Source organism: Lemur catta, chromosome 14 (assembly GCF_020740605.2).
Source record: "Lemur catta isolate mLemCat1 chromosome 14, mLemCat1.pri, whole genome shotgun sequence".
In the NCBI taxonomy this organism is placed as follows: domain Eukaryota; kingdom Metazoa; phylum Chordata; class Mammalia; order Primates; family Lemuridae; genus Lemur; species Lemur catta.
In genome coordinates this window covers 46,423,282-46,439,908 of record NC_059141.1, presented here as the reverse complement: position 1 = coordinate 46,439,908, position 16,627 = coordinate 46,423,282, and the positions used below count along the sequence as shown (strand labels likewise).

Sequence of the window (16,627 nt, the reverse complement as noted above, 5' to 3'; positions counted from 1 at the left end):
AGAATTTTTAATATTTTCTTTTCCATGATACTAGACATGAGAAATGACAGAAAATCCCACATTAAGGAAGTCTTTTTGATGGAAGCTATCATATGTTATTGCTAAACATAAATTTTAATATTGGCTTAGCAACCAGTTCTATTGGTAACCTTGTACAAATCATTCAACATCGTGGCTCTGAGTTTAAAACATCTAAAATCTAGGGTTTCATTCCTTTTCTTTTTCATTAAGTCAACCATTAATTTATTTGTTATTTACAGCATGCTAGCTTTGGGTTTTCAGGATGATTCAAGCATGCTCCTGCTCTTTTTGAGTTCATGGTAAAGTTGGCGATACAGTATGTTAACGGTTAATTGCAAGGCAATGAGTGATCCACAAACCAGGGGCTGTAAGGGAAAGGAGTCACTCCAGGTCAAGGTTGCTCAACATTTCCTGTTCTGAGCCTAACAGGTAGTTTGTTGTCAAACTCCACAAATGGAAGCTGACAGTGAAAATTTAATCATGAGTGAGAACATAAATTGCCTCATAAACCACAGTAAAGAGTTTGGATTTATCTTGTGGGCAGCAGGTAACCATTGGAGGGTTTTAAGCTGGTGGAAGTATGACAGATTTGCATTTTAAAGAGATGGCTCTTTTGGGAGTGTGGGACTGGTGTGGAGGCAGTGAGACCTCTCAGGAGAGTCTTCATAAAAGACTCAATGAGGGCCAGGCATGATGGCTCGTGCCTGTAATCCCAGCACTCGGCAGGCTGAGGTGGGAAGGAGGATCACCTGAAAATTTAGCTGGGCATGGTGGCGCATGCCTGTAGTCCCAGCTACTTGGGGGCAGAGGCAGGAGGATCACTTGAGCCCAGGAGTTTGAGATTACAGTGAACTATGATTGCACTGCTGCACTCCAGTCTGGGTGACAGAGTGAGACTCTGTCAAAAAAAAAAAAAAAAAAAAAAAGACTCAACGAGGGCCAGAATCGTTGCATACACTTTTCATAATGACAGAGACAGACTGGTGGATGGAGCTGAGATTGATGCCCTGTTTCTGTGTCATGGATGACAAGGACTTGGAGAGGACAATGATCCTAGATGATCTCTGGGTTTCTGCCTCAGGTTAGAAGTATCAGCCCCTGAGGTAAGAAATGCAGATGGAGGAGAGGCAGTTGTGGAAGAAGGCTCCTACTTTGGGCATGCTGTGTTTTAATTGTCTATTGCCTATTGAATTGAATTAAATATTAACTCTTTCCTTGGCTTTTAAAACTTTTCATATTTAAGCTGCAACCTACTTCCTAGCTTTATTTCTCACCAATTTTCTGTTTTTACCCCAGAGTCTGCCAAGTTTGACTATCTACAACTTTCAGAAAAAATAATTTCTGTCTCTGCCCCTTTGCGCATGGTTTTCTTTCCCTGGCTCATCCTCCCTTCTATCTCTCCTGGTAGAAAGCCAACTGTCCTTAAAGACTCTTCTTGTAAGCCCTACCTAATCCTTGTGAATACTTATAACCTTTGCAGCACTTTTTTCTACTCGTATATGTGTAAACAGTTATCATTCTGCCTTTTATATTGTGGTTAGTTGTGTATTTCTTTGATCACATACTGAAGCTTATTCATATTTGTTTCCTGAATGCCTAGGGTGTTGTTTTGAACACAGTATGTGTTCAATAAGTGTTTATTGGCTCGAGAGGAACTAAAAGATTGTAGTTGGTTTTGGGGGCTCTTGAATGTTAATCTGGAGGTATGCACTTGCTGGGTTCCCAACCCTTCAATCTTCCCCACTACTTTTGGAAGTGTTATTTTTGGTAGGAAGTAAGGAACAATTGAAATTATCAAGAACTTGAAGAAGAAACAATCGGTTCTTTCCCAAGACTGGATGATGGCTTTTACTTTGTAAAATCACAGGCTTTACTTATCTAGAGAGCTTTATTTTTCTACCCTTCTAATTTCTTTTAGAACTCTGCTGAAGTTTTAGCTAATTAACATAGCTTAAATGTCTTATATTTTATTTCATACATTAAAATTAACTCAAGGGAGCAAAAGTAGCCCTGAAGGCTCTTGTGAGCTATTGAAGAAAGGTTAAAATTCAAAATGTTTTAGCTAATAAACAAGAAAAGAGATAGCTATTAACATGGGCTTTTTATACTTCAGTGATAGAATTAAAAAAAATAGAGTTAGACTGGGAATGAACATGGTTATATAGAATATACATGTGTTACTCAAGTTAGCATTAAAGAAGACTTCAGAAAGCTAGCATCTGAGGTGCTAAAGCAATTGTTGCACTGATGCAACAAATGAAAGTAAATCACAACCTTATGCCATATTCTACAATGTTTCTATTGTGTGGTAGTGGGATTCTGTGAGGGGACTTCAAAAATTTTGTGGAAAATGAGATTAAAAGGAAAAAATAAAAATTGCAAACTTTATTTTCAACATTGTTAACTAAAAAGAAATTAACGAGGCTTATACTTTGGAAAAAGGAAAGCTTTATTTCTCTAAAAGGGTAGCAGCCTGTTGGATGGACTTTTCAATAGGTTGGGAAGCTGAACCCTGGCCAGAAGCCAGGCACATGTGCTTCAAAGAAGAGACAGAAGGGAATAGGATTCTATACTGAGTGCGGTGGTCAAATATACATATTCAACAGGGTATAGGAGGAGTCATGAATATTTATGAAGGGAAATCATATGCCTGTAATTGTGCTTTATCTCTCCCATCCCTTCATGGCTAGGAACTAGGTGTTTCTGGGATCCCCTTGGCCAAGAGGGGTCCATTCAGTTAGTAGAGTGCTTAGGATTTTATTTTTAGTTAACAACATAGTCTCCATCAAGTTGAAGATACTTTTGTAAGTGAATACCAGCCATCTAGTCCATCTCTGAAGAACTGAGGGAACCTATGTCAATGCAGTCTTTTTTTGCATTATTAACTGGAGAAAAATGGGTCCCCTTTACAGATTTTTTAAGATTAGAAAACAAAAAGAAGTCAGAAGGACTGGAAGGTGTATGCCTAATGATTTCCTATCAAAACTCTCACAGAATTGCCCTTGTTTGATGAGAGGAATGAGCAGGAATGTGATGAGAGGAATGTGGTCAAGAAGGACTCCCTGGTAAAGTTTTCCTGGGCATTTAGCTGCTAAGGCTTTGTCTAACAGTCTCAAAACACTCTCATAATAAGCAAATGTTATTGTTCTTTGGCCCTCCAATAAGTCAACAAGCAAAATGCCTTGAGCATTCCCAAAAACTGTTGCCATGACCTTTGCTCTTGTGTGTTTTTTTTTTTCTTTTTCATATTACCATCTGCAAGTATCCATTTGTGTTTTAACTGGACCACTTCCCCCTGTTGGTGGTCATTGCTTTGATTGTACTTCGTCTTCAGGATCATATTGGTAAAGCCACATTTCATCTCCTATTACAATTCTTTGAAGAAATGCTTCAGGATCTTGATCCCACTTATTTAAAATTTCTGTTGAAAGTTCTGCTTTTGTCTGCAGCTGATCTGGGCATACAAGTTAGTATGAATTTATTTGGTGCAAAAATATTTGAAATCTATGCATAGTTTTTTCATAATACAAATTTTCCATGAACTTTTTGAAGACCCCTCATATATGATGGCAGTTGATGGCTTGGTTCACTAAGCATATCAATTTAATTTTCAGTTTCTTTGGAGCATCTTGAGAAGCACACCTGAATTAATAAAGTTATAAAAAACTTCTTTTTCCTACTCTAAATTTTAATGTGTAAATATAACACACCATTTAGAAATATGCCTGGCTTTGTGGAATGTTAAACTTGCAGAATTAATAAAGTGGGAATTTCTTCTTTTCATATTACTTGAAGCCTCTAATTTAGGACTATTTCAATGGGGAGCTTCTTCCTGTATCTATGGTGAAAGTGTGTCTTCATAGCCTAGCACCTATTTACAGACTAAAGAAAAGTGAGCAAATCCAACCTCTCTAATGCTGCAAGCCTAGAGATTGTCCATATGAGAGGGACCCCTAAAGTCTGAGAAAGAGGGGAAGGGGAGGGTTATGTATTAGTGACAAAAAGTAATGTTAATAAGACACAGTCTTGGACCCTACATTAGAATCATGTTTGCTGCAAGTTCCAACTAAAGTTTTTGTGTTCTTTGTAAAAATATAACTGATTTTATACTGAAAAAGGAAATGAGGATATAGGAATTATTTTACAGAATAACTTGAAAGCTGATTTGACTAGTTGCTGGTATTCCTTCAAGAGATGGGAGACCTTTTCAAATAGCGTATGCACACTCCCCTCTCCTTCCCCTGGGTGAGAATCATCTGCTATAGTGAGTCGCAGTCACTGATGAGAGTAGGTCATATCTCTTAGGTGAGTTGGGGTGAAAAATAAAGTTCAACTTTCTTTTTTTCCCCACAGGAGTGCCAAGCCATATTTACTTTCTGAAATAAAATGAATCACTGAAAACATCACTTAACTTTAGTTTAATCAATATTAAGTAAATATATTGGGACATTTTAAAAGAAAACATAGGTACAAACAACTTATAAAAGTGAATAACTTGAAAGTTGCACATGTATTTTTTTTGATGGAAGTGCAATGTTCTTATACAATGTTCTTCTCACATTTCTTACTTCTCTGGCATTTATTATAAGGAACAAAGCATTTCTGGAATGCTCATTTTAATTTCAAAGCCCAGGCTATTCTATGGAAAACATTTGGTGCATAGAAGATCTGAACAATAGAGGAGGAATGTGCAGTGGGAAGCATCATGAATTGTGGCACTTAAAATACATTCTGAAGGAACATTTTAGACAATGGTACTTATTCTTCATTTTAAACAAAGGTTTTAAACGAGGTGTTATAATTTGTCTTAATCTGGACAAATATCTTTTAACTCTCAATATATAAATTAGACTGACAGTAGTGAGATATTTGCCTTTTGCAGTTTGTGAAAACCCATACAATAAATTAGGCTTATTGTCATCCTTATATAATCCATGATGAAGACACATGACCCTGTTTAGCTGCTTATAAAGCATATAGCATGTGCTTTGTTAACTGCCTTCATTACATTTAGCATGGGGGGCCCAAGAGCAAGAAAAAATTAGGCCAAGACAGAACACCTTTGATAAAGATTCCCATAATCAATTTTTTGCATCCGTGTAGGGAATGAACTAGAAAATACACATTAAATGCCAACCAATATTTGTGTCATGTTATGCATTTTACAAAATACTTTACCTTATTTAACCTTCCCATAGTCATATAGGACAATATGATTGTTCTTATTTCCTAAGAGAGGAAACAAAGACTTGCCGTGAGACATTTCACTCTGGGTCATGAACATGGGAACAAAACAAATTCAAATAAAACAGCAAAAATTACTTTCATCAGTATATTTCCCCAACAGCTTGTAAGTTTTTTCTCAGTTCCTCACTAAAAGCTGGGTCCAGATATTCAGGTAAACAAACATCTAATGCTCCATGCATAACCAATAAGCAAAATCTTTAGGGGCTGTGAGCAGGATGGTTATGTATATATAGTCTGTTGCCAAAGACGTGATGCATAATTATCATAAGGTCTGACTATTTGATGACACACAGGAGCCTAGCTTTCAACAGGAGTTTCAGATCTTCTATTTTAAATACTGGATGCAAGGTTTTTCCCCCCATTCCTCTATGATGGGGATTTTAAGCTTTGTTTACAGAAATTTTATCCAAAATTTGTAATTAGGATCCAAGGTTTAATTAAGAAATGGAAGAAATTGGTATTTTTCATAATGTAATTCCTTGTAATGTTTTTGTTTCCAAATACAAATGCTTAATTTTCATCTTCAAATAATGTTATCATGAGCTTGTTCTTTTTTTTTTGGTTAAAATTCATTTCTTTCCTTTTTTGTTTTTTCCCCAACTTTATTAAGGTAAAATTGACAAAATTTGTATATATTTATGGTGTAATGAACACATCCATCACCTCACATACTTGTGGTAAGGAGTTTGGAGTATTTTAAACAAATTTACAAAAGAAATACATGCTCATCATGAACATCTTCAGACAATTCAAAATATACATGTTAAAAAGTCCCTGTTTTCAACTACCTTATTCATCAACCCATTTAGATAATAAATATTTATTGAACACCTACTTTGGGCATTGTTCTGGATATGGAGAACAAAGTGTATTTCATGCTTTCATAGAGTTTACATTTTTTGTATTGGCAGCACACAACATATAAACAAAAATGTCAGGCTCTATAAATGTTTTGAGGAAAAACAAGGTGGGGTAAGGGAACACAGTAAGAAAGGGTGGAGATGGGGGTGGTCAGGAAAGGCCTCTTGATTGGGGAGTTTGAGCAGGAGCTATTTGCTTGAGAGGCCAACTGAGTTAGGGGAGAGGATAGGAGGCAGGTCAGAGAGGTTACAAAGGGCAAGAAAGCAGGTCGTAGTAAGGATTTGGGCTTTGTCCCCTTGAGGTAACCACCATTTTGTATATTTCAGAGTGTTCCCCTCTTCCCCAATATTAGTAATGTCTATTCTCAGCCTAAATAGACTAATACTTACTGACTCAATTATAATTATTTTTGTCTTCCTCTTGAAATAGGTTGCTGCCTACAAAATGATATGTTTTATTTTATAATTATTTGATATTTTGGAGATATATACTTTTCTGTTTTTCTTTGCTTTATCAAGGTTCTATATTTTTTTTCGACATGAAGTTTCTGTAATTGAAACAATTACACATATACTCACACACAGAGTCTTCTAAAGCATTCTTCCAATAGTAAAATTTGATGAGATTCAGTCTCTATGGCTCTCCCTTTCTTACTGTCTTTACTTGGGAACTCTGCGGTAGCTGATGCTACTGTTCTTGGTGCCATGACTTGACGTTTAGGGATATACCAATAGTACTGGGAATGTATTATGTTACTGTGAAATACAGTTGACTCTTGTACAACATGGGTTTGAACTGCACAGGTCCACTTATATGTGGATTTTTAAAAATAAAAGTTATACTGAGTGTGCCTTTCTCTTCTTCCACCTCCTCCACCTCTTCTACCTCTGCCACCCAAAGACAGCAAGACCAACCCCTCCTCCTCCTCCTCAGCCTACTCAATGTGAAAACCATGAGGATGAAGACCTTTATGATAATCTACTTCTACTTAATGACTAGTAAATATATTTTCACTTCTTCATGGTTTTCTTAATAACATTTTCTTTCTTCTAGCTTACGTTATTATAAGAATACAGCATGTAATACAAATAACATACAAAATATGTGCTAATTGACCGTTTATGTTACCAGTAAGGCTTCTAGTCAACAGTAGGCTATTAATAGTTAAGTTTTGGGGGAGCCAAAAATTATACTTGTATTTTCAACTGAATGGGGGGTTTGCACCCCTAACCCTCAAGTTGTTCAAGGGTCAGCTGTACTTCCTTTTTTTCCCCTGGGCTATGATATCCCAAGACTATGTTCTCCTCACAATTTGTCTAATGAGTGGTTTGTATTTTTCCAATTTTAGGTTACTACACTTGTAAATTGCCCCCAGAATCCTTCCAACAGGAAAAAAGGACGTTCCAAAAGAGCCAAAGTCCTTCTAGCTTCTGTGGAGGAAGCAACTTGGAATTTACTAGACAAGGGAGAGAAGATTGCCCAGGAAGCTACGGTTTTAAAGGATGAGCTTACTGCTGCACTTGAGGAAGTTCGCAAAGAAAGTGAGTACTCTAGTTCTGATCAGGAGCAGACTGCATATCCTCAGGGTGTTAGTTACTGAATTAGATTTGTGAGTGTTTTATTTTTGTTGGCTTGAGTTTATTAGTCTTTTGCAGAGCTGTGAAGAGCTAGCTGTGGGAGGCAGAGTGCCTCATTAGACAGCTCCAAGGCTTAGAGTCCTAGTCCTGGCTCTTCCCTTTAGTTATTTAGTCCCTCCAGGCAACTCCTCCCCCCCTACTCCATAGTGCTGTAGCTTATGCATAATAAAAACAAAGAGAAGAGTACCTTTTTATGGTCATAGAAATAGTGAGAAATTAGTAATGAAGCTGAAGACATATTTGCCCCTACATAAATAAATTATAAAGTTCCTTGTAAACAGTTGGGAGATAGACATTTCAGACCTGATTATCTCAGAAGTACATTGTTAATTTTTCAAATTTCTGGAGATTTAGATTTCTTAAACTGTTTTTTAATGCTTTGCATGAACTATGCACAACCCATGTTGCTGCTTTGTTAATATTACATAATAAAAGCATATATTTCACCTTTTGATATCTTTACTTACTTATGATAATATAGCAATTTTCTAATGAATATAAGTCTCATCTGCAGGATATTTTTAAAAGAATTGCTCAATGTTCTTTGATCAATGGAATGATTTTATATACATCAGCTTGCTGCAAGTAACTATTTTGGAAAGAAAAAGAAAGTTGAATTTTCCTATTCAGCTTTGTAAAAGAGACTTGGGATTTTCAAATATTTCCCTCCCCCAATCCACAATATAATGAAAATCAAGAAATCTTTGCTAATTAAATAATTAAAATGAATACCCTAGCCATGATAAACTTTGGGTCAAATTCGTGATACTGGGGATGTTTGTTATATACTTTATTTTTTAATTTTTGTTTATTTTTAACAAATTTTATTATATTTATATTTAAGGTATATAATATGATGTTATAAGATACATATAATAGTAAAATGGTTACTATAGTGCAGCAAATTAACATATTCATCATCTTACATGGTATTTTTGTATGGCAAGAGCATCTAAAATCTACTCACTTAGCTAAAATCGTAAATGCAATACAATATTATTAACTATGGTCCTCATGCTCTACATTAGATCTCTAGACTTGTTCATCCTACATATTTGCTATTTTATCCTTTGACCTACATCTCATTTCCTCCTTTCTTTTCCCTAGCATCTGGTAACCACTATTTTATTCTCTATCTCTGTATATTTGACTTTTTTTTACATTCCCCATACAAGTGAGATTATGCAACATTTTTCTTTCTGTGTCTGACTTATTTCACTTAGTATGTTTTCCAGGTTCATCATGCTGTGGCAAATGGCAGGATCTTTTTTTTTATGGCTAATATTCCTTTGTTTGTATATATACCACAGTTTCTTTATTTATTCATCTATCCAGAGACACTTAGGTTATTTCCTTTTCATATCTTAGCTATTGTGAATAATGCTGCAATGAACATGGGAGTGCAGATGTCTTTATGAGGTGGTGATTTCATTTACTTTGGTTGTGTACCCAGAAGAGGGATTGCTAGGTCATATGGTAGTTCCTCTTTTAATTTCTTTAGGAACTTTCATACTCTTTTCCATAATGGCTATACCTTGTAATATACTTTATGTACAATTTGTATTTTATAAGGATTCTTCAGACAATATATAGAAAACAAAATGCTAATGTTAATTTGAAATGAATTTGTCATTCCTCCCAGCTCCCTACCGGCATAGTTCCACTCTTTCTCCTGTGTTCTCTATTACCATCTTCTTAGTCACCATGTCAGTCCAGACTCTTCCTTCTCATTCCACCCTCTCTTCCAATTAGTCTCTAAGTTCAATGAATTTTATCTCCTTGTGTCTCTTAGATCTGCTCGTTCTTCTCTATTACCAACATTGCTTCCTGAATTTAGGATTACTGCATTAGCCTTGCCCCATACCAAAATCAAATATGTTTTTTAAAAATGAAAATATGCTCATTTTACTTTCCTGCTTAAAATTCTTTTTAGTAGCTGTTGGAGGATTAAGGGAACTGTCTTTCTGGATAAAGTTCAAACTTTTAAATCTAGCTCCCAAAGCATTTCATGATTTGACTTCTCCCATCCTCTTGCATCTCATTTCCTGTTACTGCTCCTCTCTCAAACTTGTCTTCAAACAAGAACTTGCAGTATCTTGAATGGCCCATGTTGTTTTATGCTTCTGTGTCTCTGGTACCAGCTACAGTCATAGCTTGCTTAATTTTGGGGATATATTTTGAGAAATGTGTACTTAGGCAATTTTGGTGTTGTGCAGACATCTTAGAGTGTACTTCTACAAACCTACACGATTTAGCCTGTCATCTCCTATGATAACAATGTGTTCTTCCGGAATACTTTCCTGAAGGACCTGCCTGAGGCTATTTTACAGTTAACTTTTTTAATAAATAGGAATACACTATAAAATGATGATGAAAAGTCAGTGCAGTAGGTTTGTCTATGCCAGCATCATTATGAACATGTGGGTAATGTGTTGCTCTATGATGTTACTATGGCTAGAATATCACTAGGCAATAGGAATTTTTAAGTTCCATTATAACCTTATGGGACCACCATCATATATGCAGTTCCTCATTGACCAAAAATGTTGTTATGCAGCACATTACTGTTTTCCCTTCACCTGGGTTGTCCTCATTCAGCCAATTCTTACTCATGTAGGAAAGCTCAGCCCAGGTCATCTTTTCTAGGACATGTTTACTGACCCCTAGATGCTGATTTAGATGTCACTCTTCTGTGTCCTCACAATCTCTGAGTATCTCTTTCATAGGACTAACCATCGCATACAGAAAACATTGATTTACTTGTTTAGTGAATCTCAACTCTTAATTCCTTGAGGGTGGCAGGTACCCAGGTCTTATTTGATTAACAATGTCTGACACATAACAGATGCCTGGTAAATGTTTGTTAAATAAATTAAAAAATCCAAGTATCATTTTGTCCCTTTATACTATAAAATTTTATGATGGTTTTATCTTTCCTTCTATGACAATTACCTTTCATAATTATGGTTTCTTTGTTGAGTCGTTGGTAAGGAATATAAGCCCTATTCTGATATTGTTTCTCTTGGAAAATGTGATCTATTTGACAACATGGTTTCCATAAACTGCCTGGTAATAAATTTGTAAGACAATGGTCGTTCTTAGAAGGGAACAATAAGTATCATGAGATGATATTTGCTTTTGTTTTTAAGGTAAGTCAACCTTCTTAGCTCAATAAAGGTAAATTATTTTAAAGAGAAGTTTTTAAAGAGAAGTCAGTATGGATTCTAGGATTATGCCATACAAGGTATAGCCTTCACCATATTCTATTATTATGTGTGAAATACATATGTATGTCATATGCTGTATACACAAAAGACACGTTTGGTTAAAAATCACCAAGTGCTTTAGTCTCTGATTCTTTTGACAAATTGCCAAATTGAACTGCTGCCATTTCACTGTGGGAGGAAAGCAGTGAAATGGCACATGATTCTGGAATTTGGGAAATGGCCAATGCTTGTCGTATGGATAGCAGAGATAATGACAGTGAGAGCATTGTTCCCAAAAACTTAGAAGGAATTTTAGCTCAGTGGTGGGGTTGAAGTATCAGGAGAATGGATTCTGATCCAATGAACTCTGTATAATACTGGAAACATACTTTAAATAGTTTTCTGCTTTTTTTTTTAAAGGCTTTGTCCAGTGGCACAATGTGAAGGACTAATGAAGAGCAATTAATAAGTTTCAAGTATTTAGAAAAGTGAAAAAATACTGGGAGTACAGGCAGTTTTATTTACATAGCTATTGGCCTATGTTCAAGTAGAATTTTGAGACTTATTTGAAAAATTTCTTCTTCTAATAAAGACATAGTATAATTTGTGTAGTCTGACTACAAGATTCTATTTTATTCTGTTTTACTGCCTTGAGTTAGCTTTAGTTATAGACTTGAAAGGATAAATAATGTGGGCATTTTGGTTACCTAAAGAACTTGCCCATGAAAGGTGGAACATGGATAGTATAAGGGTGGATGGTGAAAGGAATGGTGATAAGGCAGGTAGAATTGTAGACAGCCAGCAAAGGTGTCCCGCATTCTAAGTGATTACTTATAGTTACTCACTGTTTTTTTTTTTTTTTTAAGAGATGAAGTCTCATTGTGTTGCCCAAGCTGGTCTTGAACTTCTGGGCTCAAGCCATCCTCCCATCTCAGCCTTTGGAGTAGCTGGGATCACAGGCATGAGCCACCACACTTGGCTGTTTTTATAGTTACTCATGACCTCATAGTTTACTCCAATACTTATACCTATACAATAGCAAAGTATTAAATATGGGATTTTATTTAAATAGTTTTAGAATATTCATATAACAATTACCTAGGAATTAGCTAAGAATTATTTATAATGTCTGAATTACACATTTTGCCTATAACATATATACTACTTTTGTATAACTTCTACTCCCCTGCAACCTACAGACGTTTTTTTCTAAGCCACACATTGGTTATATTGAATTTTTTTTTAATGGTTTGTTGAAGAATTATATATATATATATATATGTATATATACACACATATATATATACATACATACATACAGAAAACTACATACATTATCTTGAACAACTCGATAAATTTCCACATAGTAAATGCACTCATGTAACCTCCACCCACATCAAGAAATACAATGTTACTAGAACCCTAGAAGCACTCTTCGTGTCCCCTACTACATACCACCCCTTACCTCAAAGGTAGCCATTATCCTGACTTCTGTTAATAACACCATAGGTTAGTTTTTCTTTTTTTTGAACTTTATATACATGAGATTATACAGTATATTATCTTTTGAATCTGACTTCTTTTGTTCAATGTTGTATGTCTGTGAGATCTCACCATATATTAGTTCATTCGTTTTCATTGATGAATAGACCACAGTTTATTTATCCATTTTATTGCTGATGGACATTTGGATTGTTTCCAGTCTTTGGCTTTAATGAGCAGTGCTATTATCTATACTGTTGTGTATTACTTTTGGTGCATTAATGTAGACATTTTTGTTAGGTTTATACATAGAAATGAAATTTCTGACAAATATATATATTATTAGCTTTAGTAGATATCACCAAACAGTTTTCCAAAGTGAATTTTCCAGTTGGCACTCTAATTAGTAGTATACATAAGTTCTAGTTGCTCCACATTCTTACTAATTTTGTGTTGCAAATATCAGTGTCTTTAGTTCAAGTGTAGTGGTATTGTAGTTTTAATATAATACAATTATATTATGTTTTAATCTGATAACTTTTATATATTCTAGATATGAGTCCTTTATTAGTTGTAGTGTATTACAGATATCTTCTCCCTTTCATTATAATACGGATTTTTTCATATTAAGAAATTATTAATTTTAAGAAATTCCAGTTTATAATTTTGTTTCTTTATGGGTAGAGGTATTTATGTTCTGTTAAAAGAACTTTGTTAAGAAAATTTCCTACAAGGTCGAGAAGATATTCTTTTATGTTACCATCTAGAGGTTTGTTTTATCTTTATAATCTACCTGGAAATACATTTTTATGAATAATGTAAGTTAGGGGTCATAATTATAGTTTCTTTCTTTAATATGGAAATTCAATTTATCCAGTACCATATGTAAGCATGTGGAAGTTTAATTGTTCTGGTACCATTTACTGAAAAAAAGTATTCTTTTTCCTTTGAATTACTCTTGCACTTTTGTTGAAAATCAGTTGGCTATGTATGTTGGTCTACTTTGGGATTCTCTTCCATATGAATATGAATCTATTCCATTGATTCATATATCTATTCTTATACCAATACCACAATAATCTTAATTACTATACTTCATAGTAAGTATTTAAATAAAAATTATTTTGATTTGGCTATTCTAGGTGCCTTGAACTTCCATAGAGATTTTAGAATTAACTTGTCAGTTTTTACAAAAAAGCTTGCTGGGAGTTTGATTGGGATTAAATTGGATCTATAGATCAATTTGTGCTGAACTGACATTTTAATAGTAATGCGTCTTCTGATTCAAAAACATGGTATATCTCTCTATTTTGGATACAAATCTTGCACATATTTTATTAAATTTATCTCCAAGTATTTCATATCTTATGATATTTTAAGTGGTACTTTAAGACATTTAATTTTAAATATATCTTCATGACACTTTTTTCTGCTTTCTCCAATCTATTTTTTTAAGTCCACTTAGTGAAATTTTTTCCTTCAGTTACAATATTTGTTAGTTCTCAAATTTTTGTTTTTTTTTTAAAAATAGTTTCCACTTTGCTGAAATTCCCTGTCTATTCATCCATTATGAACAGTCTCTTTTTAAGTCTTTGAATGTATTTATAATAGCTGCTTTAAACTCCTTATTTGCCAACTACCACATCTGAGTCATCTGTGTTTTGTTTCTGTTGACTGATTTTTCAGACTAAGATTAAATGTTTAATATTTTTTACACCATATCTCATGTGTTTTTTCTGTATTTTATATTTGTTTTTCTTTCCATGCTTCAGTTTGGACATTTTCTACTAACTTATGTTATATATAATTCTCTGTTCAGCTATATCTATCTGACATTGAATCCAACTACTTCATTCTTACTTTTAATTATTGTATTTTTTGGTTCAAGAATGTCCATTTGATATGTTTTTATAAATTCTGATTTTCTGCTAAAATTTTCATCATGTCATCATTTTCCTTGAACATCTTAATTATAGTTAATTTCTATATCTGATATGTTCAATATATGGCTTTCTTACAGATTTGTCTCTATTGTCTGTTTTTTCAAGTCTCTGATATTGTTTCCTGGCATGATGGGTAATTTTTGATTGGATGCTTGACATTATATATAAAAATTATAGAATTACTTTTCAAAGGTTGGTCAAATCCCAGTTGAAAGCATGGAATATTTACTAAAATCTTCCCAGACAGGCCAAGAGCTCCGATCTTACCTTCCTAACTTCTTGAAAGAGTGTTTAAGATTATTTGCCCAGCTTCTCCTTCTGTCATCTGCCACTTCCATTGAACTTCTCTGTTGTTCAATCTTTCTACCATTTGGCTTCTCATAACCATATATAAAAAGTCAACTCCAGGTGAATTTAGGACCTAAATGTCAAAAACAAAATTTAAAAAGTCTGTAAAAAATAAGGGTGAATTTTTTTTAGACTTTGGAGGTAGAGCAAGATTTATTAAACATGAGTCAAAAAGCTATATGAAGAGATTGATACATTTTACAATATCAAAATTAAGAACTTTTTTACATCAAGAAACATTCTTAAAGAAAATGAAAAGACACACTTAGAGAAGAAGTTGGTATAAACACCAGAGATTAATACAAGAGCATATAGAGAACTCTTACAAATCAATAAGAAAAGGAAAATGAACCTGAAGTAAAATGGGCACAAAAATAATTTTCCAGAAGAGTAAACATATACCATTAATAAAAATATAAAGAGATGTTTGACTTCATTAGTGAGATAGAAAGAAATACAAGTGAGATACCATTTTATGCAATTCAATTGGCAAAAATTAAAAAGTCTGATAATACCATGTGTTCAAAAGATTCTGAAACAACAGGATCTTTTAAACATTGCTTGTGGGAATGTAAATTGGTACAACTACTTTGAAAAACAGTTTTGTTATGCCACTTTTGTCAAATGCCAAAGTTCCATATGTATATGGCTATGTTTCTGGACTTAAATCAATTATATTTCTGGTGTCGTTGGTGTGTAGAAAGGCAATTGAATTTTTTAAGTTGGTAATTGTTGAGGTGTTATTTCTGAAATGAAACATTTGAATGGTAATTTTAAAAAGCAGGAATCATTTGAAATATGGAAACACACATGGCCTGTTTCTTTGGGATCCCTTAGGATGATAAGACTACGGTACTTATGAGAGTGACTAATTTTACAAAAGTGGTATAATACTGTATATGGCACTTGCTATTCATACATGAAATTGCAAAGAACAGAGAGTTATTATAACAGATTTAATATACTTTGTATTCATAAACATTTAAAAATATATGCTGTTCTCAGCTCTGTACTTTTACAGATGCTATTTTTCCTAATATGCAGAAATATATATACAGTATAGTATGATACATGGTCTATTGTGATAGCTGGGGTAAAATGCACTTTGAGGTGTTTGTTAGCATCATGAGTTGTCTTTCAGAATAAATTCTTGAGATAAATAGTAAACAAAGATATTTAGTCTTGTTGTTGGGAAAAAAGATAACGTGATCTGAATGTAACAAGAGTCTTAAAGATTTGTCAAATTTAAAATTGTAGAGGCAACTTGGTGGAAATTAACTTTAAATGTGACTTAGTAGTACTATGAGGGTACAGAGGGTAGGGTTCTTAGTTATCCAGGTTTTAGCTTTTGCCTTCATCTATTAAAAAAATTTAGATGGAATTATAGATTTGAATTACAATGAAAAAAAGCATTTTCTTATGTTTTCATTAATGCCTTGATGAAGATAAAAGGAATATGAGAATATTAGTGGACTATTAAATAAGCCTGGTTCAGCATTTGTTACGATCTCAAATAAAATATGGGTTTGCAATGAAAGAGAAGGATTGTACAAAGGGAGTTATTAGTCAGTATATCATGGAGTGTTAAGAGGGAGAGAAGAGGATTGCAAAAGAAGCCGTATTTAGACTCTTTTCCTATGCCTTTTTCCTGTTCATTTGCAAACATTTACTGAGTATCTACTGTTTACCTATTTTAGTCAAATATTTGGTATCTACATTTGATACTATTTTAGGCCCCTGCAATGTAAGGATAAATAAGATATACCCTATATACTCAGGGTCTACTGGGAGAAATAGATATGTAAACAGCTATAATAATGTCTGATAAGTCTGTGGTCCCCAACCTCCAGGCTGCCAACCGGTACTAGTACATGGCCTGTTA

The 16,627-nt window shown here is 34.0% G+C and overlaps 1 protein-coding gene across 1 annotated transcript in view; it reads left to right on the top strand.

The window, feature by feature from the left end:
• The window catches only part of CTNNA3 (catenin alpha 3), a 1,449,816-nt gene that overhangs the window by 34,407 nt on the left and 1,398,782 nt on the right, over positions 1 to 16,627 (top strand). Inside the window, exon 3 of the mRNA XM_045568380.1 lies at positions 7,478 to 7,670. Coding sequence (XP_045424336.1) covers positions 7,478 to 7,670 — 193 coding nt within the window. The remainder of the gene's footprint in view (positions 1 to 7,477; positions 7,671 to 16,627) is intronic.